At 17.5% G+C, this 26286-nt stretch overlaps 9 protein-coding genes across 9 annotated transcripts, besides 32 other annotated features; 2 read left to right on the top strand and 7 right to left on the bottom strand. All coding sequences in view use genetic code 6, as the record gives it.

The window, feature by feature from the left end:
• Positions 1-565: 565 nt before the first annotated feature.
• Positions 566-602: a microsatellite.
• A 544-nt stretch (positions 603-1146) lies between these two features.
• Positions 1147-1266: a microsatellite.
• Positions 1170-1244: a microsatellite.
• A 239-nt stretch (positions 1267-1505) lies between the features above and the next one.
• Positions 1506-1551: a microsatellite.
• Positions 1508-1551: a microsatellite.
• A 40-nt stretch (positions 1552-1591) lies between these two features.
• IMG5_001130 (hypothetical protein) lies at positions 1592-3774 on the bottom strand (the record flags this gene model as incomplete). The annotated part of the gene is made up of 1 exon (XM_004040140.1): positions 1592-3774. Exon 1 carries the CDS (start codon positions 3767-3769, stop codon positions 1592-1594), a length of 2178 nt encoding a protein of 725 aa, XP_004040188.1. The 5' UTR covers positions 3770-3774.
• Positions 3769-3817: a microsatellite.
• Positions 3769-3831: a microsatellite.
• A 126-nt stretch (positions 3832-3957) lies between these two features.
• Positions 3958-5364, bottom strand: IMG5_001120 (hypothetical protein; the record flags this gene model as incomplete). Its single annotated transcript, XM_004040139.1, has 2 exons — positions 3958-4927; positions 5066-5364. 2 exons carry the CDS (start codon positions 5362-5364, stop codon positions 3958-3960), a joined length of 1269 nt encoding a protein of 422 aa, XP_004040187.1.
• Positions 5365-5425: 61 nt separating this feature from the next.
• Positions 5426-5469: a microsatellite.
• A 32-nt stretch (positions 5470-5501) lies between these two features.
• Positions 5502-5591: a microsatellite.
• Positions 5574-5606: a microsatellite.
• Positions 5607-7826: 2220 nt separating this feature from the next.
• Positions 7827-7881: a microsatellite.
• A 465-nt stretch (positions 7882-8346) lies between these two features.
• Positions 8347-8393: a microsatellite.
• A 1807-nt stretch (positions 8394-10200) lies between these two features.
• IMG5_001110 (hypothetical protein) lies at positions 10201-11001 on the bottom strand. Its single transcript, XM_004040138.1, has one exon. It carries the CDS (start codon positions 10926-10928, stop codon positions 10293-10295), a length of 636 nt encoding a protein of 211 aa, XP_004040186.1. The 5' UTR covers positions 10929-11001; the 3' UTR covers positions 10201-10292.
• A 177-nt stretch (positions 11002-11178) lies between these two features.
• Positions 11179-11221: a microsatellite.
• Positions 11222-11948: 727 nt separating this feature from the next.
• On the bottom strand, positions 11949-13680 carry IMG5_001100 (hypothetical protein). The gene is made up of 2 exons (XM_004040136.1): positions 13396-13680; positions 11949-13314 (listed from the first exon to the last, which is right to left on the bottom strand). Exons 1-2 carry the CDS (start codon positions 13663-13665, stop codon positions 12328-12330), a joined length of 1257 nt encoding a protein of 418 aa, XP_004040184.1. The 5' UTR covers positions 13666-13680; the 3' UTR covers positions 11949-12327.
• Positions 12579-15242, top strand: IMG5_001080 (hypothetical protein; the record flags this gene model as incomplete). The annotated part of the gene is made up of 3 exons (XM_004040137.1): positions 12579-12984; positions 14721-14891; positions 15232-15242. The coding sequence occupies 3 exons, from the start codon at positions 12579-12581 to the stop codon at positions 15240-15242; spliced, it is 588 nt and encodes a 195-aa protein (XP_004040185.1).
• Positions 14407-15069, bottom strand: IMG5_001090 (hypothetical protein; the record flags this gene model as incomplete). Its single annotated transcript, XM_004040135.1, has 1 exon — positions 14407-15069. The coding sequence occupies one exon, from the start codon at positions 15067-15069 to the stop codon at positions 14407-14409; it is 663 nt and encodes a 220-aa protein (XP_004040183.1).
• A 793-nt stretch (positions 15243-16035) lies between the features above and the next one.
• On the top strand, positions 16036-20152 carry IMG5_001070 (sec7 domain protein; the record flags this gene model as incomplete). The annotated part of the gene is made up of 5 exons (XM_004040134.1): positions 16036-16430; positions 16484-16699; positions 16741-16987; positions 17092-17407; positions 17637-20152. The coding sequence occupies 5 exons, from the start codon at positions 16036-16038 to the stop codon at positions 20150-20152; spliced, it is 3690 nt and encodes a 1229-aa protein (XP_004040182.1).
• Positions 17002-17080: a microsatellite.
• Positions 17487-17628: a microsatellite.
• Positions 18426-18467: a microsatellite.
• Positions 20153-20829: 677 nt separating the features above from the next.
• Positions 20830-20900: a microsatellite.
• Positions 20831-20908: a microsatellite.
• A 535-nt stretch (positions 20909-21443) lies between these two features.
• Positions 21444-21503: a microsatellite.
• Positions 21473-21505: a microsatellite.
• Positions 21506-21726: 221 nt separating this feature from the next.
• Positions 21727-21758: a microsatellite.
• A 51-nt stretch (positions 21759-21809) lies between these two features.
• Positions 21810-21851: a microsatellite.
• A 5-nt stretch (positions 21852-21856) lies between these two features.
• On the bottom strand, positions 21857-22655 carry IMG5_001060 (integrin beta-1-binding protein, putative; the record flags this gene model as incomplete). Its single annotated transcript, XM_004040133.1, has 2 exons — positions 21857-21934; positions 22086-22655. 2 exons carry the CDS (start codon positions 22653-22655, stop codon positions 21857-21859), a joined length of 648 nt encoding a protein of 215 aa, XP_004040181.1.
• Positions 21950-21997: a microsatellite.
• Positions 21951-21996: a microsatellite.
• Positions 21952-21992: a microsatellite.
• Positions 22022-22047: a microsatellite.
• Positions 22287-22326: a microsatellite.
• Positions 22656-22683: 28 nt separating the features above from the next.
• Positions 22684-22741: a microsatellite.
• Positions 22701-22741: a microsatellite.
• A 43-nt stretch (positions 22742-22784) lies between these two features.
• Positions 22785-22829: a microsatellite.
• Positions 22830-23114: 285 nt separating this feature from the next.
• Positions 23115-25778, bottom strand: IMG5_001050 (hypothetical protein; the record flags this gene model as incomplete). Its single annotated transcript, XM_004040132.1, has 5 exons — positions 23115-23249; positions 23299-23472; positions 23520-24679; positions 24738-25548; positions 25590-25778. 5 exons carry the CDS (start codon positions 25776-25778, stop codon positions 23115-23117), a joined length of 2469 nt encoding a protein of 822 aa, XP_004040180.1.
• Positions 25550-25587: a microsatellite.
• Positions 25779-26066: 288 nt separating the features above from the next.
• Positions 26067-26118: a microsatellite.
• Between the last annotated feature and the right edge of the window lie 168 nt (positions 26119-26286).

Genomic DNA, 26286 nt, shown 5'->3' with positions numbered 1-26286 from the left:
ATTAGGAAGAATTAAATAGTAAGATATAAGAAATATAAGATAAAAATAATGAAATTAAATAATTAATATAATAAAATGAAAATTACAGACTTGAAATATAAAATATATAAAATAAATTTAGAAAGTTATAAAATAATTTCGATGAAGTAAATAATAATAAGATAAATTTAGAATAAGATTAAGATAGATAAAATATAATAATAAAGTCTTTAAATAATAAAATTAATGGTTTAAATAAAGACAATTAAGTATTATTCTAAGAAATTTAAATCCATAAATAAAAAATAGATAAATTATAAATATAATTTTAATATAATAATGAAATAAAAAACAATGATAAAATAAATATAAATTCTGATGATAAAAATAATAATAATGTTAGTAAAAATTCAAAAAAAAAAATTAATAAATAAATTTTAAATAATGTAATGAAATAAATGATTTAAAAATTTTACTTAAATAGATATAAAATTAATTAAATGTAATTTAAAAAAAGATTAAAAATAATATAATATAATATATATTAAAAATATAAAAAAAATTATAAAAATTTTGAAAATATAAAATATAAATAATATATATATATATATATATAATATATAATTTTTTATTTTTATTATTAGAATGAAATTGAAAAAAATAATATTTTAAGGGAATAAATATCAACAATTTAATAAAATTAATAATCAGAATATAATTCTATTACTAAATAGTAAAATTATTAAAATAATTAATATAATTTATAAGCAATATAAACTAAATAATTATTAATTGAAAATTAAGAACTTAAAAATAAATTAAAAGATAATAATAGTGTTTAAAAACTTTAGAATTTATATACTCCAGAAAATAAAAAAAAAAAAAATGAATTATCTTAAAACAATGTTTAAAATAGATTTATGTCATCATAAAGCATAAAATAAACTAATTAATATAATTAAAGTAATGTTGCTGACTTATATGATAAATTTTGCAATAATTTAGAAGAAGGTAAAAGAAAATTACAAAATTAAGAACATATACCCTTATGTGTTACATCACGAAACTAATATAATTATCTTGCAAATTAATAAACTATAAAATAATTGGATTAACAACTTAATTAATTACTATAAAATAAACAAATTGTAACTTACTATAATTAAAATTATATATGATATAAATTAATATATTTTATTATTTTTTAATATTTTTATTATTATTATTATAATATAATTTATTATTATTATTATTAATTTTATTATATTTATATTTTTTTTATTATAAGGTTGAAAGTGAATTAAGAAAAGTTGAAGAAATTAAAAAAAAGAGCAGTATTTTAATAGCTAAAAAACAAGATTTAGAAAATTAATTTAATAATTATTAATAAGATATATCAAATATTAAAAATTAATTAAGACATCTAAATGCATTAAAATGAATTATTTATATTTGCATTATTTTATTATATTTTCTTACAATTAATTATAAAATTTATTATTTGAAAAAACATTAAAATCTTTACATATATACTTTTTTTTTAAATAATTATAAATTTTGTTTTAATATAATATTTTTTAGTTATTTTATTTTTTAAATATTTTTTCATATATCAAAAAAACTCCATATTATTTTAGTCTATTTTAGGCAAATATTTATTAAATATAATTTAAATTTAATTTTTAATACTATCTTATTAAATTTCATCAAGCCATTTTAAAAAAATATTAAATATTTTTTCTTCTTCATTATATTTATTTGTTTATAAATATTTTTTAAATTCATCTAATTCCACACAACTAGTTTTTAAAGATATTATATGACTAACAACACTACAAAGTAAAAATTTGAATGAATATCTTTATTTTTTTAGATTAATTTAATTTTCAATTTAATTCAATTATTCATTATAATTATTTTTTTCTTTTGATTTCTAATATAAATTATTTGTATTTTATTTAGAACTTTACTATTATAATTATTATAAATTATTTATAAAAACACTATTACTTAAATTATTATTATTATTAATATTTTTTGTAGGAGAATTTTTCCTATTGAAATTATTTCTACTCATGTTAAGTTCATTTTTAATAGTTTTATTTTGTTATTATTAAATGTTAGAAATACTTATCTAATTATTTTCTCTTATATTATTAAAGCTTGACATTGAAGAAACAGATGATTATTTTTAATTTGAAGAGGCTTATAATTTTGAATAAACAGTCAAAAGTACTGCCCTTAAATATATTTTTAACCCTTTTGTTAATTTAGGTTCACAAAGAGAGAATTCTTATGGGACTATAATCTATTGAGGTGGAACTACACCCTATTTTACATCTGTAATTCCTGGGATTTCATTACAATTTTTATCAATATTGATATTTATGTCATTCATAATCTTGAATTCAGTTTAAGAAGTTATTTTTGAATATTCCTGGTAATGAAAGTCTACTTTTTCAAACCAAATTTCTTAACCAATTTAAACTTATCCAAAAAGACTTAAATAAGATTTACTGAAAACAAAAGAAGACCAATTTTCAAAACCATTAATATTTTCTCTTTCATCAAGAATTTTATTCAAAGCTTAAAAACTGAAAAAAATAGCGGAAGCTATATAATATTACACAATTTATAATTGATATTCATTAAAATTAAGCCAAGAAATGAACTCCTCTTTGTTTTATAATATTTAATAGAGATCAATAAGTAGATTTGCTCTATTAAGAAATTAATTATAGGGCAAAAGATGAATTTCATATATATTATTATCTTTTTATTTTTTTTTATTATTATTTTCATTAGAAATTTGAGAATTTGAAACTCTTTAAAACATCAATTTATTGCTAGGTGATTCTAGTTGATAACTTTCTAAAGTTTTAAATATTTTCTATTTTTATTAAGTATCTTATTTTTGTTATTCTTCTTTTTCACACAATTCATTATTAACATCGTATTTTTTCACAAACTCCATTTCTATAAGCTATTCCAAACGAATTCTTTTCTCAGGGTTTATAACAAATATTTACTCAAAAATATCTTCTAATTATTTCTATATATTTTAGTACTTTGTCTTTTTTAATGAATTAAAACTAAAACAAGGTTCACATAATTTATTTATCTTTTATAATTAAGAATAATCATTATTTTCTGCAAAAGGGAAATCATTAAATAGCATAATAAATAAAAGAACACCTAAACTCCAAATATCTACTTATTAATCATAAGTTGCTCCCATTAAAATTTCCGGAGCCATATATATTGGAGTTCCTGCATTTTATTCTTATTTTTTATCTGTGTGAGTTGCAAGTCCAAAATCTCCTATTTTTGGTTAATTATATTTATCCATCATTATGTTTTATAATTTTATATCTCTATGTATTAATTTAGCCCTCTAAATAGCCTTCATACCTATTAATATTTTTACAAAAATCATCATTGCTTATTTCTCGGGGATACAATTATATGGAAACTTTTTCATATAATCATTTAATGTACCTCCTTCACATAACTCCATTACAATGCATGGTATATTTTATTTATCATAAAAATATTCATGATATCCTACTATGTATTTCGACTATACACTTTTTAAAGCATTAATTTCAGCTAACATTAGTTTTTTTAATTTCTTGTTGTGTATTTATTTTAAAGCAAATTCTAAACCTTTATATGTAACTACTTTATACACAGTCCCAAATGAACCAGATCCTAATACTTGTAATACTTTAAATCTTCCTATATATTCAATTTTTTTATTTTCTGATCTTAATATTGTAGGTGTTTCCATAATCATTTTTTTTTTTAATTTTTTTTATTTTTAATCAATTTATTTATTATTTTTTTTTATTTATTTTTTAAAATAAAATAATTATTTTAATTAGAAATTTGATTTATCTATTTTATTTTAAAATAAATAGTATTATGAATTTTTTTTATTAAATAAAATATAAAAAATATAATACTTTTTTATAAAACTCATATATATAAATAAATAGCTAATATTAAAAAAATATGATTATAAATAAAAATATATATATATATATATATAAATTCCTTAAATAAATAATATATATATATATATTTATAATAATTTTTTCTTTAGATTTTTCTATTATTTTATAAAAAAAAATCATTAACCATTTTATAAGCACCAAAGTTTATTATTTTTTTAATTTTAAATTATTAAATAGATTATTTATATAAATCTAATTCTAATTTAATTTTAAATTATTCAAGAGATTATTTGTATAAATCTATTCCTTTTTCAATAGCCTTAATTCTAATACTATTAACATCGAACATCAATTACTTAATATCATTCTAGATAAATGATTTTTTCTTAATATAGAAATCTTTAGTAAAAATAAGTGAAAGTTTATTTTATTTTAAAGAAATACAAAGAGTTTAATATAATGTCTCATATTTATATTTAGCCAGAGCCAAAATTTATTTAATATTGCAATTTTTAATATTTTAAATAATAATAATTACACTTTCTTTTGATTTATTATATTATACCTATAAAACACTCAATATTGGATTTATAATATTCTAAGTAAGCACAGTGCAAAAAACAACATCAATAAAAGATTCAATATTTGCCCTAGCAACCAAGAATTTAGCATCAGCAGCTGTGTATTATTTATGAGCTAATTAAATAACTGGTAAAGATTATAGGTAATTCATGTAAGAAACAATAACCTATTTTCCTAAAGAATTCAAATTATGTCCTAGTTTGTTAGCTCTTAAGTATAAATCAAGCTTACATTAATCTTCTAATTCGGATTTCTCTTCTTCTAGATATTAATTGTTTAGTGTTTTTGCGAGTTATTTTTTAAGTTATACTAGCTATTATTCGATTTCATCAATAATAATATTTCCATAATCATCTGCTTTTTGGGCTATTTTGGAATTCTTTACCTTTACTATTAATTAGTTTTTAGTTCTAAAAGCTCTATCTATAATATCTTTTTTAGTATTGTGGGTTAATTATAAAAAATGATGTTTTATGTTTTCGTTTTTTTCAATTAATTATTATTGAGTTTATTTTGTCTTTTCCAAAATAGAGTAGTGTTTTTATAACAATTTATCTTTAGTTTATTAAGTCTTTTCGATTAGTTCTTATTTCTTCTTATTTGTTTAATATATTATAGTCTTTTGGGTCTATTAGGCATTATATATAGTTTAGTTTATTTAAGAATCTAAAAGGCAGGTTATTCTAAATATAAAAGGGGCAGAAAATTGATTTAATAATTTAACCATATCTTCTATATAGATGTTATGTAAACCAACTTTATTGTATATTTTTAAAGAAAAATCAGCTGATTTTTCTACTATTCCCTATACTATATGGTATTTTTTGTTATTTTATATTTCTGACATTATTTATTTAAAAAAAATTATTAATATTTTTTATTTTTTTTGTTGATTAAATCTTTGTTAGGTTTTTAAAATTATTTACTTTTTATAATTTATTTAGTTTTTATATGAATAATTTTCATAAAAACATTTTCTGTGATAATTAAATATATTATTATTTTATTAGACAATAAAAAATATATATATTATAATATATATAAATTAAAAATAATTATATATTTTATATATAATCTTTATATATATATATATATAAATAAAATTATATAATATACATTAATGAATTAATTTTTTATATTGTATTTATGTAATTTTATCTAATATTTTAATAAATAAAAAAAAAATTATATATAAATATTTAAAGAAAAATTAGTTAAGCATATAATGATTGCAATATTAATAATTTTATAATTATTCAATTTTAATTATGGTTAAAAAATAAAAATAAAAAAAATATAATCAATATATATATATATAATTTTAAGAATTCATAATAAATATTTTTTTATGAATAAAAATATGTTAATATATAATTTAACTAATATATATTATAATAGTTATGATAAATAAACTAATATAAATAATTTAAAATTATATTAATATTATTTGCTTAAATGTTTTATAGTTTTATTGATTTAAATTAATTTATATAATAATAAATATAGCGTAAACACTATATTAAATAAAGAATAAAAAAATATTTATAAATAATGAAAATATTTGATTTTTATTATATATCTATAATATTACCTTATTTTAAAATATATATTTTTTTTAATTTATCATTCTTAAATATTTTAATTTAACAATAAATTATTAGCCGTAAATATAATTTTTTCGTTTATTTTTTTTTAGATGAAAGTATTTATAATAATTAAAAAAAATACTTAATAACCAATAAAAAAATAATATTTATACTAATACATTATTATACACAATAAATAAAATGGACTAAATATTTGGCGAAATAGATTAAACATTACAAAGTCAAAATAATGCTAAAGAAACAATGGAGGAAATCATTGAAAAATTAAGCGAAATACTATATGAAAATTATTTATAAAAAAAGCAAATAGTACATTCTATATAATATGTTTTTCACCAATCCGAAACTCAGTATTTTCAAGAAATAATATCTTATGATAAATAAACTATTAAAATAAACTAAGATGATGAACCTCCTTAAATAATGCCTGATAATTTATAAAATTTTAGGGTTTAAATATAATAAAAAGTAGATATATAGCCTAAAAAAATGCATAATTCATAAAATTTAGAAAAAATAACACAATAAAAGTAACTAAAGCAAAAAGATGAATAACATACTGATGAATTTAAAAGTACGCAATAATCATCTAAAACAAACACTGAAAGTATTAGATTATTCGATTTTAAATATTAAATAAAAGAAATAATTTAACAAAAAATTCCTTTAGATAAATACGAAGAACATTTACGTATTTTAAAGGAAAGAGAATTTGTTAAAAAAGAATAAAAATTAAAAAGTTTATCATTTTAATAATAAAGTAAACAAAAGAAAATAAACGCAAAGTAAATTGCTTACGATTATAACGGAGAATTACTGATATTAAAATACCCAGAATTAAGCAATCTCCCATAAATAGAAAATCAGCTACCTTATTAAATAAAAGAAATTAAAAAACCTAAAAGTAAAATTTTCTCAAACCCATTTTAATCATTTGGAAATTAAGAAGAAGTAAATAAAAATAACTTTCCTCCATCTATACAAAATGAAAACTAAGAATTCAATAATTAAAATTTCTTTGAAAAATTCGAACCATAAAAAGGTGTTACTTTAGTACAAGATAATGGAAATAGTAACAAAGGACCAATTTTTGAACTCACAAATTCAAATAAAATAGATGAAAAACTTCTTTTATTTTCCAATAATAATTTAAGATTGACCAAAGATTAATATAAATAACTCATAGGTTTAAAAAGTGAAAAATAAGAATAGATTTTAATTAAAAAAAGGAAAATCTCACCTGAAATTATCAAATATGATAACTTAAAAATACAATAATAACAAGAAGAAAAAATACAACATTTCAAAGATTAAATATTAGTGAAATCTTTTGAACTTTAAAAATCTCTTTTTGTTGATAATACAGATTTCTCTTTAAAACATTATGCTTAATAAGTTTAATATAAATATTTATATAATCCTATAGATTAGTTTAATCGAAAAATTTTATAACATTAATTTAATACTTTAAAAAACGATGAAGAAAAATTTAATTTTCCTCCACTTCAATTATTCAATAAAGGCTAATTCGAATACACTAAAAATCATATTTAATATAGAAAATTTAAACTTTCTAAAATTAATAAAATTTCTACTTAATATATCCGTTTAAGTCCTCCAAGTATAGGATAAACTATGGGGCATGGTTTAGGTAGTAGATTTAATCCTTTTAAATTAAAAGCTATATGATGTTTATTATTATTATATATATATATATATATATATATATATATATATATATATATATATATATATATTATCAAATTAATAATAACAAATTTATAATATAAAAATGAATATTTTAACGATAATATAAATAGTATAAATTTTAGTATTTAAATTATTTATTTTTTTATTTAAAAAAAATACTAATATAAAATATTATTAGTATAAAATAAATATTTAGTAATTTATATTTTTATTATTATTTCTTATTATAATTTTGGTTTTTTATATATTTTATTATAATAATTCTTTTTTTTTTCATCTTTGTAAATTATAAACGCCAAAAAAATCTTCTTAAATTGAAAAATTTTAATCCAATTAATTATTATAAAAAGATTAATTATTTTAACAATCAATACTTTCTAGTATTGTTTTTTAGAGTTCTAAGTCATTTAATTACAACTCTAGATTTTCATAATTTTCAAAATAATCATAAAAATCATAATTTTCTTAAATAAAATTATTCTTTTCATTTTTCAAATAAAATTAATTATAAATATTATTATTATTTTAATCATTAAAATTATTATTATTATTATTATTAAATTACGTTACTTATTAGTATTTCTCATCTACAATAACTTCCATTTAATCTTATTGCTAGTCATTAAGATTAGTAATTTCTTATTTAATTTCTTAATCAAAATTGTTATTTTTTTCTTCATAATCTTCTTCTTCTCCTTCATTACAAATATCATTATTTTAATTTTCCAATATTTTTGTTTTCACGAAATTTCTCAAAACTCCTACTTTTTAATCCTTTTATTTTTCAAAATCAAATCTATATTTTTTCCCTTATTCGATAATTTTAAAATAATCGTTTAAAGTTTTCCTTGAAATGCCAACTACTTTTGCAGACTAATTAAGGTTTAATTTTATACATTTTTTCTATTCTCGATCATAGATACCTTATTCGTAATATTCCCTCCAATCTTTAACTTTACTAAGTACATATTCAATTTATCTTTCTTTTACTCTCTTTTCTCTTGGTATATCTTAATATTCATAAGGAATATAGTTGTTTTTATTAAATTAAACATGATCAGATTCATTATTTTAATATAAATATTATTATTAATTATCATTATTATTTTAGTTTATTTTAGATATATATTTTATTATTATTTAGTCTTCAAACTATTATAAAGGTACAAATGTATATATTTAAGGCGATATGTAAATATACATTTTTTATATTTAATCGAAGAAAAAAAGACTAGAAAATTCAGGAAGAAAGTTTTAGCTGGTTAATGTGTTCATTAAGTGTGAAAAAATAATTTCATCTTTTTCATTTAAAGGGATAGGATATTAAGGATAAAAATGTCTATCGTTGTTTCTTTCATTAATTGTTATTAAATTTCTACTTGTATTAACTATTCTTTAATTATATTGTAAGAATTAAAGCTTATTTTAACTTTAAGGTTAAGCATCTTATATTTAATTATTTTCAAAATACATTTTTTGTTGAACACTTAAATTTTTTAGTTTTTTTTTTTTATTAATTTTTTTTTATATATATATATGTTTTTATTTTTTTAAATTAATTAATTTATAGCAGAAAATTAAAAATTAGTAAATATATATTATTTTTTTTATTTTTTTATTAAAATTAATATTTGAATATATACTTCCTTATTATTTCATTATTAATTTTATTAATTTTTTTAATGTAATTAAATTACTTATTAAATTAACTTTATTTCTTTCAATTAATTAATGAAATTTATACGAATAAATAATATATATAATGTTTTTTCGATAGAAAAAAATAAAATTAATTTAATTATTTATTTAAAAATAAATAAGAAATAAAATATATTTATATTAATTAGTTTTTTAATTTTATATTCGATACATATTGATAATAATAATTGTACTTTTTAGAAAAAAATAAATATATTAATAATTATTAATTATTAATTTTTGCATTTAATATTTAATTTCTTTATTAAATTAAAAAATTTAATATATTCTTAAATTACTTTCATACAACTTTTTTTAATTTTTATCTCTAAGAAATATTAGAAAATTATTAAATTACTTATATATTAAGGATAAAATTAATTATAAAAAAGGTTCTAATAATAATAATTTTTTTAGCGAATAAAAAAATATACTTTCAAAAAATACAAAGTCTAAAAAAAAATTATATATTAATACATATTAAATCTAATAAAAATTTTAATACTAAAATAACAAAAATATTCTTTTAATCTTTCATCAGCTTTTGAAATAAGCCAAAAAATACAAAATCAAATTAAAAAAAGTAAAAATAGTATAATGTTAAATATTTGCAAAATCAAGTCACATAACTACATATTATAAGATTTTCAATTACAATCAAAGCATCAAAATTACTATCTTATATGTTAAAAAATTAATTCGTCATTTAATAATATAAGAAGAGGAAATATATAATTCTATCAATATAAGAAATCTTTATTCAATTTTTTAAGAAATTTTAGGATTTAATTTCAGATATATCGATGAAAAACAGATTTTCGAACCTGAAATAAAATTATTTGTAAAAAAAAAAGTTTTAAAATAATGGAAATTAACTTAACAATGGAATCGTCCTACAAGCCATTTAATTAAAAAAATATTAGTAAAAATGCATAATATAAAACTGAAAAAGTAAACGACAAAAGCAAACAGATAAATTATTTTTAAGAATTCGATATTTGGGTAATATTATCGAAAAATGTATGCAAGGCAGCGTATATATTTTATAAAGGAAAATATAGATAATGATAAATTAAAGTGTGATTCTTTTAGTAATAATACTTCTATTATTACTCATATCTATAATAATCGAAAAAATTATGTGATTTTTTAAAGATTCAAATATCTATTATAATTTTGCAAGAGACTGTTTAAATTTTATTTAAAAAATATAATATACTTTAGGTTCTTATTTGCTTAAATTTGTTAATAATAATTATTTAGATTAATTTTTCAAGCAAGAATGGTGAGTATATATTTAAAAATAGATATAAAAATTAATCAAAACACAAATTCGGAAGAAAAATTAAGTATAAATGAAATAATTAACAAAAGATTAAGAAGTAAAAGAATACATTAAATACGAAAAAACTTAGCAATAAAAATAAAAGTTATAGTCAATTTTTTATATTAAATTTTAAATTCAACTACTTTTTTCTAATAATTATTAATAAAACAAATTCTAATATAAAATTACAATATGTATCAATTCGTAAATATTAAAAATAATTTAAATGTTAGAAATATCAATAAAAAATTTTAATTATAAATTATTCTAATAAAATTTATATAAGAAATAATTTATTCTAAATGCAAATATTAAATGTTTTATAAAATACTTTTATTTAATTTATAATAATATATTTATTTTGTTTTTTAATTAAAAAAATAAAAAATATAATTGACATTAAAAATAAGTGAAACAAAATAGATTATTTAATTTTAATTTATGTTTTTTAAATAAAATAAAATCAAAATATGCTAAAAAGTAATATATATATTATTTTTTAGCATCGTTTTTTTTTTTATTTTTTCTATAAAATTTCAAACAAACAAAAATACCATTTTTATTATAGTTTTTGAATTGTGATTTTTCAAAAAAACTTATAAAAATAATTTTAAATAGTAATATATATATTTAAGAGAGAGAGAGAGTGATTTAATATAAAAATAAAAAACTATATTGTATTAAATATAATATAAATTATTAAATTATGTTCAAATTAAATTCTATTTCTCAAATAAGTTGTTTATACTTAATTTATTTTTTTATTTTTAATAATAAATTCTTCATAATATTTTATCAAATTTTTTATTTATTTTTGTTTATAATTGTCTATTTTAAATAATAAAAATAATTTTTTCATTAAAAAAATAAATAAATATATTATCAAAATTTTATTGCCATTTTACAAATAACTTATTTTTTAATTTTATGTTGTTTTTTATAAAAGAATTATTTCTAAATAATTTTTGCAATAAATATTATTCAATTTAAAAAAAAATATACTAAATCTTTTTAATATATAAAATACTTATTAAAAAAATAAATCAATAAATTAAATAAAAAATACAAATGAACAAAGATAAACTTGATGCCTAGGAGCTTCTAGATTTTGCTATCAATTAAAAAGATAAAATAAGTGCAATAAAGCACTAAGTATTAAATGATCCTGATTATGTACTATATGACATAAAAATAAAGTCCAAAAAATTAAATGAAGATACTATTTATTCCGAAGATTAGTTTATTCACAATAATATAAGAAGAGGAAACACAATTATATTATCTACAAAAACAAATAAAGTATAAATTTTAAGAAAAGGATTTAAAAAGTTTTTTGATTTATATCTTTAGTACATAAATAAGGACTAAAACTAAGAATAATAGTATGTTAAAATTCCAAATGATTTTTCAGAATAATATAGACTTTATAAACTAACTATAGATTCTGTATACAAAGAATTTAACTAAATCAAAAATCCAGTAAAGTTTCATGTATATAAAACTGAAAAGGCGAACGGAGAAAACGGACAAATAAGTTATTTCCAAGAATTAGATAGTTGGGCAATTTCTTCAAAAAATGTTTGCATTTTAATAAAAGATATATAAGAAATAGATATGTATTTAAAAGATATTAGATATAATTTTTCTACTTTAATAGCTTATTAATGGTTTACTATTATAAATAAAATCGAAAAACAAAATCCTTAAAAATTAATTGAAATGAAGCATTTTCTAAATGGTAAAACTATAGTTTGTGAATATTGTGGAAATAATGAGTATTAGCATTTAATAAAATATTCTTCTATTGATTTGCATTTTTACGCTATTGTAGATAATAATAGTGAAGAAACATGTCTTCCTGTAGATTTCTCATATGATTTTTTTAATAAATATGGTCTTACATCATGTATTATGAAAAAATATACATCAAACACCTTATCTGAATTTAATGAAATAATACATAATTTATACGTAGAAGTAGCCTAGTCTTCATTAGATAATGATGGAGAAGGTAGTGTATTATATTTTGTGAAGGAAAATATAGATAATGGAGAATAAAAATGTGTTTCTTTAGCCAAATTAAAAACTTTGGAATATAGATTATATAGAAAATTAAGAGAAAAATGTAAAAAATATTTAAGAAGTTTTAATGATAATTATATTAATATTTATAATTTATTTGTTTAACAATCTGAGGAATTATGTGAAAACTGCCAACCTTATAAAGGAAAGAAATTTTATTTTGATTTTGCAATAAAAAGCTTTGATTATTTAAAGAATAACTTTAATTAAAAAACTTATTTATAGTAGATTATTACTTGCAATTTTGTAGATTTTATTCAATGTATTTAAAATGATGAAGATATATTATAAAAGGAAATAAAAATAAACATAAATTCAGAAGATAATGATGATATTGAAAAATAAGAAAATTAATAATAAGAAGAAAGTAAAACTAATTAATAAATGTAAAGCTTAATTGTAATTATCCCATTTTCTATACCAGCAACTGGAAAGACAACTTTCTTATAATAACTATTAAATAGAAAAATATCTGAAGTAAATTTACATTATGTATCAAGTGATGAATGTCGATAACAATGCATGTAAGGATATTAAAAAAGAAATACTTAAAAATAATTAAGTCATAATGAATTATATTAAAAAACTTAAAAGGCATCTTTAGTCTTATTTAATAGTAAAATAAAGAAAATTATAGAAAAAATATCTTAAAATAAAAGCTTGATTTTTAAGCATATTTTATTTTTGGATAAGAATCATCCCCCAAATGCATTAGCTAATTCATTAAATTTTATTAACGAAAATCTTGAAAATAATATTAGTTGTAAGTTTATTGGAATGGTCCCTTAAACTAAATAAAAATTGAAATTTGGAAATTTCGAATATCCATTTTCTTTAGAATATTTATTTACTTGTATTGATAGAGTTATTAATAGAGATGAGCATTAAACTTTAATTGGAAATCCAATTGATAAATTAAATATTATAATGAGTTTTTTTAATCTTTATAAAAATTTTAAATTCAAAAAAAATGGTTTTGGAATTTAAGATTGCATTGAGATTTAGTTTAGTTCGGAAACTTTAAATTTTGAAGATTCTATTAATTAAGGGTTTAAAAAATAAACTATTGATGTATTAAAAAATTACTAATTTGATAATTTAAGTAACTTATAATTATTTTTAGAATAATATTATTAATAAGGCTTTAAGTTCCCATAAATAGATTTTGAATAATAATATCTATAATTTAAAACAAATATAGAAACTTATTTTTGATAAAATAATAATAATATAAAAAAATAAATTAAAATAATTTAATTTTTAAGACTTTTTATTTTTTTTTTTAATAAAAAAATATTTAACAAAATTTCATCATATTTATATATATATAAATATAAAAAATATTTTATTGTTTCTATTTACTTTTATTTATTTTCATTTGTAATAAAAAAAAAAAAATATACACGATTTGATTTTTTATATTAATATATATATATTTTGATAAAGATAAAATAAAAAAATATTTTCATATTAATTTTAGTTATTTTCTTCTAATCTAAATTATTTCGTTTTCTAATTTTTAACAATCAGTCTCTAAAAATTCATTCGTATTAATTAAATAATTTATTTTATATTTTAAATTGCTAATTTTATCCAAAAGCAAACTTTATTAAAATTTCCTTTTAGCATTAATATCTTCTTTTTCTTGTATTAGCTTTTAATTCTCTTCTTCTAAATTTTTTTTTCTATTATTTAAATATTCAATAAAGATTTTATGTTAATCTTATCCGAATTTATTAAATAATTCCAAATTAATTAATTTCATACAATTATGTTAAGAAATTATCTTCACCTCTTCAATAAATGACTTTAAAACTTCATTATCAGCCGAACTAATATTAATTAAAGGTAAATTACGTTATTTTGGCGGTTCAAGTAATTTTTTATTTGTAACCCTTTCAAACTCTACTTAAATAAATTAACTTTATAACAATGTCGATTTCGGAGCAGGTAAATTTTCCAAATAATCATTTTGGGACATTTAAGCCATTTCCTTTCGAATCATTCTTTCAATTTAATTTTTTTATATCTTATCTAAATCTTCATCTATATAAGGAAGACTAGTAACTAATTTAGATAAAGGATTTTGATATACTATTGGTGTATTTGCACTTGGTAATGATAACATTTTTTATTTTTTTGTTTAAAATTAATTTAAATTTTATTTTAAAAATAGTTTCTTTTATTTAATAATTACTATATCTTCCTTTTTTTTTTTTTTTTTTTTTTAATATTATTAATAAAAAGCAATAAATTTTGAATACAATTTTTTTAAAATATATATAAAAAGGTGATATATGACAAATAGTTATTTATTTTTTTAATAAAAACAAAAAATATTATCAAAACATATAAAAATATTATATAAATAAAATATCTAAGAATATAATTTTATCTTTTAATAAAATGTAATAATAAGAATAATTATACAAAAATATTTTAGAGGAGTTCAATTCAAAAATAATAAAGCTATTACCAAAAAACAACAAGAAATATAAAAATATAAATGAAATTAAATAAAACAGTTTTGTTCCGTTTATCAAAGAAATTTTCGATTTAAAATAAATAAAATTAACTGAAATATGTTTATACTATCTTGAAGTAATAAAAATTACTTCCACATTTAAATAAAAATAACAATTTATTTTTTTTAACAAAAAACAAAAATACATTTTTTATATTTACCATAAAAATAGTAAATAATATCAAAAAATATTCTACCAGTTCAATAAATAATAAACATGGAAAAAAACAAAAAACTAATAGATGAAATTATAGAAATAACAATAGAACAAATAGGTTTAAAAGAAGAGCAAATATAATTATTAGTAATTAAATGTTTATAAACAATAGAAAGTACAAATTCATCCTAAATTTTTGGGTTTTTTTTTTTTTTTATTTTCCCCTAAAAAAATTATTATTATTTTTTTAAAAAAGTGAAAATTTAGAATATATAATAAGTGCATTATTAAATATTTATTCAAGCACATAAAAAAATAGAACAACTTACGAAAATTAAAATAATACAGATTCTTCTTTATAGGCAATAGCGAAAAAAGTACTAAGTGAAATAGTCTAAAAAATATATTAAAAAATGGAAAGATTCACAAAAGTTTCAGAAGAAAATTATGAAATTTACTGTAATAAACGTTCCATTTCTATAACTAAAGAAGGTGATTATATTTTAACAAAGTTAACCTCAAATTAGAATTTGCCTTAACCTAAAATTCATGAATATCCTTTAAATTTTTCTAGTGATCACTTAAATGTTTAAATTGGTGAATATTGTTAATAATAGATACTAAATATTGTTGATTAAGTATGTATATTTAACAAAAGGAAAGAGATTGCTGATAAATAGAATTAAAATATCCACATTCCTTATTTATCAGTTCCTCCTTTAAATTAAGAAAATGACCCAGTATATTAAGAAATAGTTAAAGCAGGCATATAGAATGAAACTAATTAAATTTCAGGAAAATTCGGATGGTAATTTTTTTTTAAAAAAAAACCATATAAATGTTATAATAAAACAAAAAAAGGTGCTTCATATGTCGAAAAACGGCACATAATTATTGCAAAGATACAAGAGTAAGCATATGTTCAAAAGAGTGCAAAAATATTCATATATAATAAATAAATAAAATCGACTATATGTAAGAAAATAAACAAAACGTAATCAGCTAAACTTAATATATTGAGGATGGAATTAATATTTTCAAGATGCTGTGCGATATTTCTAAAAAAGATGGAGCTAAGTAATATATATATTTGGATTTTTTTTATATTTAGAAATAAGTTTAAATAGTGCTTCTAACCCACAAAATCTTAAAACGAAAATCATTTCATTAGATCTATTATATTTAATAATGGATAATGCAAATATAGTGTTTCTATCTAATTTCTAATAAACAGTAAAAGAACATTTAATAGATTCTCTATTAAGAAATTTACTTTCTTAAGAAAAAAAAGTTGTTTAAATATCTATGAATATTCTAATAAATGTTTTTATAGATTTTCGAGATAATTTAAAAAAAGAAATAAAAGTAGAAATATTCAAATATATAGATTATATATATTTATATATAAATACATATATATATATATATAAATATATATATATATATTTATATATATATTTAAAAAAAAGATGTTTATAAATGATATTCTTTTATAAATGTTAGAAAGTGTAAATTCATCACTTCATCATAGAGTTTTAATATTAGAATTTTTTCATGAACTGTTTAAAGTTCCTAGAGTTTTATTAGAATTATTTGTAAATTATGATTGTGCATTAAACTAAGCTAATTTAACAGAAAAAATAATAGAGTAAATATCAAGAATATCGCAAGGAAAATATTCTAAATAAGAATTTTAAAACTCAATTTTATATATTCATGAATTACATTTACGTTAATTGTCTTTATCATCTTTAGTATAAATAGTATAATAATTATCAGAATATAGTAAAAATCTAGACGAATTTTAAAAAACAATAGTAATAATTCAAAAATAATTATAAATAATAGCAATTAATTTATCAAAAATAATAATAATAATAATAATAATAATAATATTAATAATAATAATAATAATAATAATAATAATAATAATCATAATAATAATCATTATAATAATCATTATAATAATCATTATAATAATCATTATAATAATCATCATAATAATATGAAGAAGAAAATGAAAATAACTCTATGTCAAAAACAATAGATGAATATTATTAATTTGGAATAAGTAATGATTAAGGATAAATTGAAGAATAGTTAAAAGCTAAAATTTAAATACAGAAAGCAATTTAAAAACTAAACTATAAAATAAAAGAAGGACTTAATTTTTTATACTTATAAAAATTAGTCTAAGACCCATAAATAGACCTTGAAAAATCAATAAAATAATTATCAGAATTTTTATATAATTAAGAAAATATCAAAAGAACTACTTTAGGAGAATTTTTCGGTAATGAAAGTTCTTATAATTAAAGTGTTTTTAGTAATTACCTTGAATTTATTTCATTTAAAAATATCTCTATAGACTAAGGCTTACGTTTACTATTTAAATATATTTATCCAACAGGTTAAGCTGAATAATTGGATAGAATTTTGTAAATGTTTGGGGAAAAATATGTAAAAGATAATTAAGGAATATTTAAAAATGCTAGCATTGCCTATACTTTAGCTTATGCTATTATGATGCTTTAGACAAGTCTTTATAATAAATAAATTAGTGAAAAAGATAGGATGAGTTTGTAAGCTTTTAAAAATTTAGTTAAAGGTATTTCTGATGGAGAAGATTTACCTTAATAATAAATTGAAGCCATTTATAATAGTTTAAAATAAAATGATATTGCTATCCATGGAGAGACATATGAATAGAAAAATAAAAATAATGATATTAAAAATCAAGATATGGTAATTTAAAATAAAATTTTTAAAGAAGAATAAAGAAAAATGCTATTATAAGGATAAGTATATTTTTTTTTTTATATATTTTTGTTTATTTTTATTTTTTATTAGAAAATAATTTAAAACGCTGAAAATTAAAATGAAGATTAAAATTTTATATAAGTATTTAATTTAAATTTTACTAAACATTTGTTAGAAGTTATATGGAGCCCTTTATTTGTCACTTTTTCCATAGAATTAGAAAAGCCTGAAAGCTAATTTATTGATTTTTCTCTAAAAGGAATATATTATTGTCTTTATTTACTTGGCAAAAATGAATTAAACGTCTAATAATAAACATTTATAGTAACATTGACAAAAGCTACAGGCTTACTACAAACAAACAACAGATTAAATTAAAAAAATATAAAAGCAATATAAATATTATTAGACTCATCTTTATTTTGTGGTAATACATTTAGAACTTCCTGGAAAGATATAATAGAATGTATATCTAAATTAGATTATTATTTTTCTAAAGCACATATGAGTAAAGAAATCTTATTATAAAATCCTTAGAATTTAGAAACAGAAATTCATAATGCAGAATTATTAATAAATACATTCAATGAAAATATAATCGATAAGATATTTGCAAATACCTGTAAATTCGAAAGTTTAGAAATATATGATTTCATATAATGTTTATGTGAATTAAGTAAACAAGAAATTAATAATTAAAATAAAGCAAGATTATTTTGTATGTAAAGGATTAGCGAAGTTGCTGAATTTAATATGGACAGAGTAAGATTTGAATGGAATAATATATGGATTGTACTTTCTTAGCATTTTAATTATGCAGGAACTAGTCAGAATCTATAATGCGCATGTTTAGCTATTGATTTATTAAAATAATTAAGTATGAAGTTTTTAAAAAAATAAGAACTATCACACTATTCTTTCCAAAAGGCTTTTCTAAGTCCCTTTTCGTTTATTTATAATTACACTAAAGCCACAAACCCAATTGTTATTTATGAACTTATTCTAAGTTGTATCAGAATGATTACAAGTATTAATTTCTCAACAATAAAATCAGGCTGGAACGTTATTATAGGATTGATTAACTAGACAATAGATAATTACAAAGATATTAATAATATGTCACTAGTTATTCTTTCATTTAAAATAATTGACGAAATTTTTATATAAGATGAGAGATCGCTTGAATTTTTGCATGAAGAAATGGTTTCTTTATCTACAGCTTTATGTAAATTAGTTAATTTTTCTTAAGAAAATATAGCTTTAAATTCTATTGTCTACATTAATAGACTTTTAGATTATCTTTTTGATAATCATTAATAATAATAATAAAGGAAAATAATTGATCTTATTATTATTTAGGTTTTTTAGGTTCTAGGGAAATAATTTACGGGAGAAGCTATTAATATTTAAAGGAAAGGACTCGAAACGATGTTTAGATTAATAAAAAAAAATTGCTTTGTTTTTACAGATTAATAATTTAATGAAATCTGGAATTCAGTAATTTTGGAATTGTTAGATAATATGATTAATTATTTTTAGAAAAATAGCAAAGATTTTGATATTAATTTAAGTGGCTTTATGAAAGTTTCTTGTTAAATTGTATTCGAATCTATAACAGATATTTTTAGTAACAATTTTTAGAAAACTAGTTGTCATTTTTATTAATATTTGGAAGTTTTAGAAAAATTAATTGGTTTATTTATTGATGTAAATTTTACTTTTATTTTTTAAATAAATAAATAAATAGAGCTTATCTAAAATTGCAACTGAGTAATTAAAAAAATTCTTAAAAGATGTTCAGAAAGATTTAATTGATGAAAACTGCTTTGCTTTGATTCTTAATCATTTGAAAAAAATAATTAATTAAACTTTACCTTCTTAATTATAATTATATGAAGATTAATAAAATAAAGAAATACTATAATTAAATTATACTGACTTTTTGTAGAAAAGTGAATAAATTGATATTACATAGATTAATTTTGAATAAAATATTGATAAAAATCAAATATAAACTTAGTTTATTATGTAATTAAATACAATAGCAACAATCAAAGAATTATATTTAAACTATATTCAAAATTTCAATTTATAAGTAATATTTTTTTAATTTTTTTTCATAATTAATATATAAATAAAGTAAATGGAAGAATTACAAAAAGAATTAGAAAAATCATATATTTTCGCAATTTAATTTAATGAAAAAATATTCTATAGATACTTACTTTATAAAAAAGGTTTTTTTTTTTTAATAAAAATAAAATACAAATAAGCTAATAATTTTCTTTATTTTATTTAAAAAAGGAATAATGAATGATTATGGATTTCCTAGTTTATATATATAATAAAGAGATAGTAGAGCAATTATAATATTGATAAAATTTGAATTCTATATAAGAGAAAAATAATTGAACTAAATAAATAATACTTAAGAAAACTATTATTTAAAAAAATATTTATAGTAGATATTTAAAATATATTTATTTTGTATTAAAAAATATTTATTATATATTAAAAATAGTTTTAGTATGGAATGTATATAGCAATTTTTAGATTTCTCAAAAGATTTTACAATAATTGATGGCAATTATATTATTATTGATAAAAAAGAAACTTCTTAAAATATATAAAAATAAATTTCTTACTAACATAATATAGAAAATTAAAATTAAATAGTTAGCTTAAGAAATACTATATAAAAATATATTTTGCCTCATCTGAATTAAATTTAACCTTAAGAAGTATATTTTATATTAATTTTATATATTTTAAACAAATAAAAAAGTTTAAATTTATACTTAATGATTTAATGCCTCTACTTATTTAATTGAATAGCTATAGTTTTTCAAGAAATTTATTAGCTTTGACTTGTATTGATTGTAGTAAATGTGAAATTTGCAAATAATCTTCTTAATTTAATTTTGACAAAGAAATGCAATAATTATTAAATAAATTTTTTAAATTATGTAACAGTAGATGATAAAATAATAAACTTTAAATTATATAGGAAAATTTTATTTTATTTTTTTTATATAATTTTAGTCTATTTTTTTTAATACAGATATAAAATAATATATATTATAAAAAATGTAAAAAATATATAAATAAAATATATAATAAATATTTTTTCTAGATATAAATAAATAATATTAATAATTGGTTATTTTTTTTTTTATAAACATTTAAATTTGGAATATATTAAATCAATTATAATATTTTTCTTAAAATTTTATAAAAATAAAATGAAACAATTAATTTGTTATTGGTAATATATAATTAATAATAATAAAAAGAAATAATATATATATAATTATTTATAGATGATTATAAATATTAAAAATAGAAATAAAAATTAAAATAATAAAAATTTAAAATATATATAAAAAAAAAAAGAGATAGAGAATATAAAAAATTACAAATTGCAAAAATAAAAATATTTAAAAATAATAATAAAAATATATATAAAAATTAAAATCATTCGTATTTAGGATTATGTTTACCATATGTACAAGGTTATACTTTCATAAATTCATCCCAATCATAACAAATTTTCTATAAAAATTAATTTAAAAAAAAAATTAAAAAAAAATAAAAATAAATAAATAAAAAAAAATATATATGTAAATATATATATATATATTTATTTTTTATTTTTTATTTTTTATATAAATATATATATATTATTAATTTAATAATTATATACATTTTAGCAACAAGTCCAGTATTTTTTTAAGTCATGAAAAACTGGTTCTCCAGAATGATAATTGCAAGCATTTTCTATATTATCCTCTTCTTTATATTCTTTTTGACATGATTTATTTGTACATTTATAATTTCCATTTTTAGTAATAAATTTTTTTTTCTTTTCATTTTCTTATTATTATGTTTATTGTTATTGCGTTTATTATTAATTATTTTTTTATTTATTATCTTCTTATTTATTAAAATCTGATATTTTTTAAATCACTATTTTTTTTTCTTCTTTATCTAATGCTTTTTATGCATTAGCCACTGTACTAGATTTGTAAAACTAATCCTATCCAACTGTTTATTGATTAGAATCAACATCAGTATGCATTCCTTCTGCACAAGTTTCTATATTTTAAAATTCATCCCAATCATAAACTATTTTATTGCAACATGTCCATCCTTTTTTTGTATCATGGAAAATAGGTTTTCCTGGATGAAAGCGGCATGAATTTGGAAGATTTTCTTATTCAGTGTATTTTTTGTTACATCCACCTCTTTTACATTTCTTTAATTAATCTGCCATTTATTTTTTTGAATTAATTTCGATAATAAAATTTATTATTTAATGTTATATTTATAAATTATATTATATATATATATATATTTATACCATATCATATTTAAAATTATATTTATATTTACTCTTTTTTTTAAAAAAATAAACAAATTTAAAAAAAAAAAATTAATATTTAAAAAATTATTTTAGAAGATTTCTTTTTATAATTCATTATAAATTAACCTTTTTCAGAATATTCTATTATTTTTATATTTAAATATGTAATTATAATTTTTGTTGAAAAACACAAAAAAAATTATATAAGTAATATAAATATAAATTAATGATAAAATTAAAAGAATTTAATAAATTGTTTTTTTTATTTAAAAAAAATACATTTTTAAAAATAAAATAAAAACATATGATTTTATAAAATATCTTTTTTTTCAATAAAAAAAAAATAAAAATAAAAAATAATTAATTTTTTCATTTTTCAATATCCATTTTTTCATCAGGTTTTTAATTTGCATTATTATTTTAGTTATTAGCATCATTTTCTGTTTACATTTTTTCTTCTTTCTTTGGTTCAGGTTTTGATTTACTCATAATAGGTTTACAAATCTATTAAAAATATAAAAAGATTAAATAAAAATAACATAATAAAACATACATTAATTAAAGAATTGATTTATTTCTAAACTTCTTCACAAGTAATAACAGGATCTTGATGAAGTTAGAGTCTTTTTTAAGCAATTTCAGCATTATTTAAAAAAATTCTAATTCTATCAACTTCATCAGCAATAGGTTTTCTTTCTTCTTTACTAATATGTGCATATTATTCAGCCTATATATATATATAAATAAAAATATAGATAAAAGAAAGAAAGTTACTCCAGAAATAACAAATCCTTCAGATTCTTAAATAATTTTTTATAATTAATTTATAGAATCAGGTAGATTTGAATATTCATTATATCTTCTTTAAATAGGAGCACACATTTATTAAACTTTTTCTAATCTTTAACCATAATCATTTAAAGGTGCTTCCTATCCATGTTCATAAAGCCATTATTCATAAGTTCTTAATTCATGTAGAACACTATGAACTAAATTAGGTAAAGCATATTATTGATAACTACCTCCATCTAAATGAGCTCTCCAAGCATAAATGAAAGATTCGAGTTCATTTTTTTTGAATAAAGTATTAATAGTGACATTATCAAAATTAATATGAGAGATTTACAAATTAATGAACATATCAATTTATTCTTTTAATAAGCTATATAAGATTTTAGGTTAATCGAATTATAAGTTAGTATATCTAGTTTTTTTTCTCATTTTGATTTCATATTCTTATTAAACTTCTTCTTATTATTATTATTATTAATTATCTACATTATTTGCAGGTTATTATTATTAACTATTATCAGCTTAATTTTATTATTATTAAGGTTATTAAGCAGCAGGAACAGTTGGTTTATTATCTTTTTTGATGGGAATTTTTTCCTCAACTTAATAATCTTCTATTAATTACACCTCATCGATTGATACAAGTCCATTTTTATCTAATTTAATTCTAACTTTAACACTATAAGTCTATTCTTTAGGTTTACATGGTTAAATAACATAATTAGCCAATAAACCATCAAATCCTTCTGATGGATTATCATAAAATAAATTAATATTAATTCCATCACTTTTAGTAAAAGTTATAGATTTTACATTTGGAATAGTGCATCCTTTTTCGAATATTACGGAACTTTTGCCTCCTTCTAAATCAACTTTTTAACCTTTTTCATTTAAATTAAAGAAATCCCAACTAGTCTTTATTGCGTAATAGTTCGATTCCTCAAGGTTATATTCAGCTACTTTAAATAATGGAGACATCATTGCTGCCATCATTGCACAACCTCTTGCTATACATTCTGAAGCATTTAAAGTCTTGTTTAATGTATCTATTCCGAATGATTTCTTTATCATTTCTTATACTATAGGTATTCTTGTTGCTCCTCCGATAATTTCAACACTGTGTAATTCAATTTTTTTGTTTTCTTTTTATATTATTAATATATAATTTAATTAAAAAATAATTAAATGATAAATATTTACTTAATTCTTAAATAAGTGTTTATAAACACTATTAAATTTAAGCAAGAACAGGTTAAATTATACTTTCGAATTCGGATCTAGTCAAAGATTCACTTAAGTCACAATCTTCCATTAAATACTCACAATTACATTCAGATTCCATATTAGCCGAAAGGATTGTTCTTTGCTTTCCAATGGCATCAAAAAGTCTCAACATAGCCTTTTTGGATTCATAAGGTGAAAGTCCAGTTTTTTATTCAAAGCTTTTTGCATATTTTTAAAATATAAGCCAATCCATATCTCTAGCACCTAATTATCTATCATGTACTTAAGCCAAAACAGCTGATTTTTCTTTATTAAAGCTCGATACAAAAGCAGAAAATTTGGAATGTCCTAAATCGATAAAAGCTACATTTCTAGTAACAGTAGAATCCAATTCAGCTTTTCTAAATAAACCATAAGAAATAGAAATAGCAGAGCTTTCATTAAATAACCTAGTAGGATTTAAACCAGCAATCAAACATGCATCTCTTAAAGCTTTTCTCTCTTATTCTGTATAATATGAAGGTACAGAAATTACAGCTTCATGATTTGGTAAATTATGTGAAGAAACAATATTTCTTAAAGCCCCAAGCATAGCCCCTGTCACTTATTCAGGCAAAAATTAGACTGTTTCATTTTTATATTAGACTTCATGGACTAGTTTACCATCTTGATTTGTGGCTATTTTAGATGTTATCCATTTTGTTTCATTTCTTAGTTTTGGGTGGGTAGGGGGTAATCCTAATAATCTATTGAAATTAGATACAGTATTTTTAAAGTTACTTTTAGCCTTTTTTTATTTTTATTTTTTAATTTTTTTTTTTTTTTTACTTAAGCATTTCCTGCTTCGCCCATAAATCGTTGTTTAGGTCCATATCCGACTATATTACGGGTTTCTCTTAAAGATGCTTCGTTTGTTAAGATATCTACACCTCCTCTTTTAGCTACAGCTATAACTGATCTTGATGAACCGAAATCTATACCGATGGCTCCTTGGGTTAAGTTTTACTATTGAGACATTTTTTATATTTATTAAATTATTTATGTTTTTTTTTAAATAGATTTTTTTTTATATTATTAATATTTATATATATTTAATTTTACTAATTCTTTTATTTTTATTATTTATTTTACATGTGTATTTTTTTTAAGTAATTTTATTTAGCATTTGTATTTTTTGAAACACTAATTTTTTATTAAATTATTTTTGTTTTGAAATTTAAAACAAATTTAACAAAAGAATGATTCTATTCTTCTAATTTTATTTTATTAATAATATTTCTAGAAAATTAATATTATTTTTAAAGAATAAATACATAAATTCGAAAAAAATATAAAAATATAAATTCTTAAAAAATATTTATTATATCTAATAAAATTTCATTAATATTATAATTTTTTCTAAATTTTTTTCTTTTTTCTAATAAAAAAACAAATTTCATAAATAATTTAAATTATTTTATTTTATTTTTGATAAAATTTAATACTTTTTATTAAAAAAAAAAAACTACAACAACTAAAAAATCAA

Source organism: Ichthyophthirius multifiliis, assembly GCF_000220395.1.
Source record: "Ichthyophthirius multifiliis unplaced genomic scaffold scaff_1120509249393, whole genome shotgun sequence".
NCBI classification, from domain to species: Eukaryota; Ciliophora; class Oligohymenophorea; order Hymenostomatida; genus Ichthyophthirius; species Ichthyophthirius multifiliis.
The sequence above is the reverse complement of the archived record's forward strand: the minus strand, read 5'-3'. Positions and strand labels throughout refer to the sequence as shown.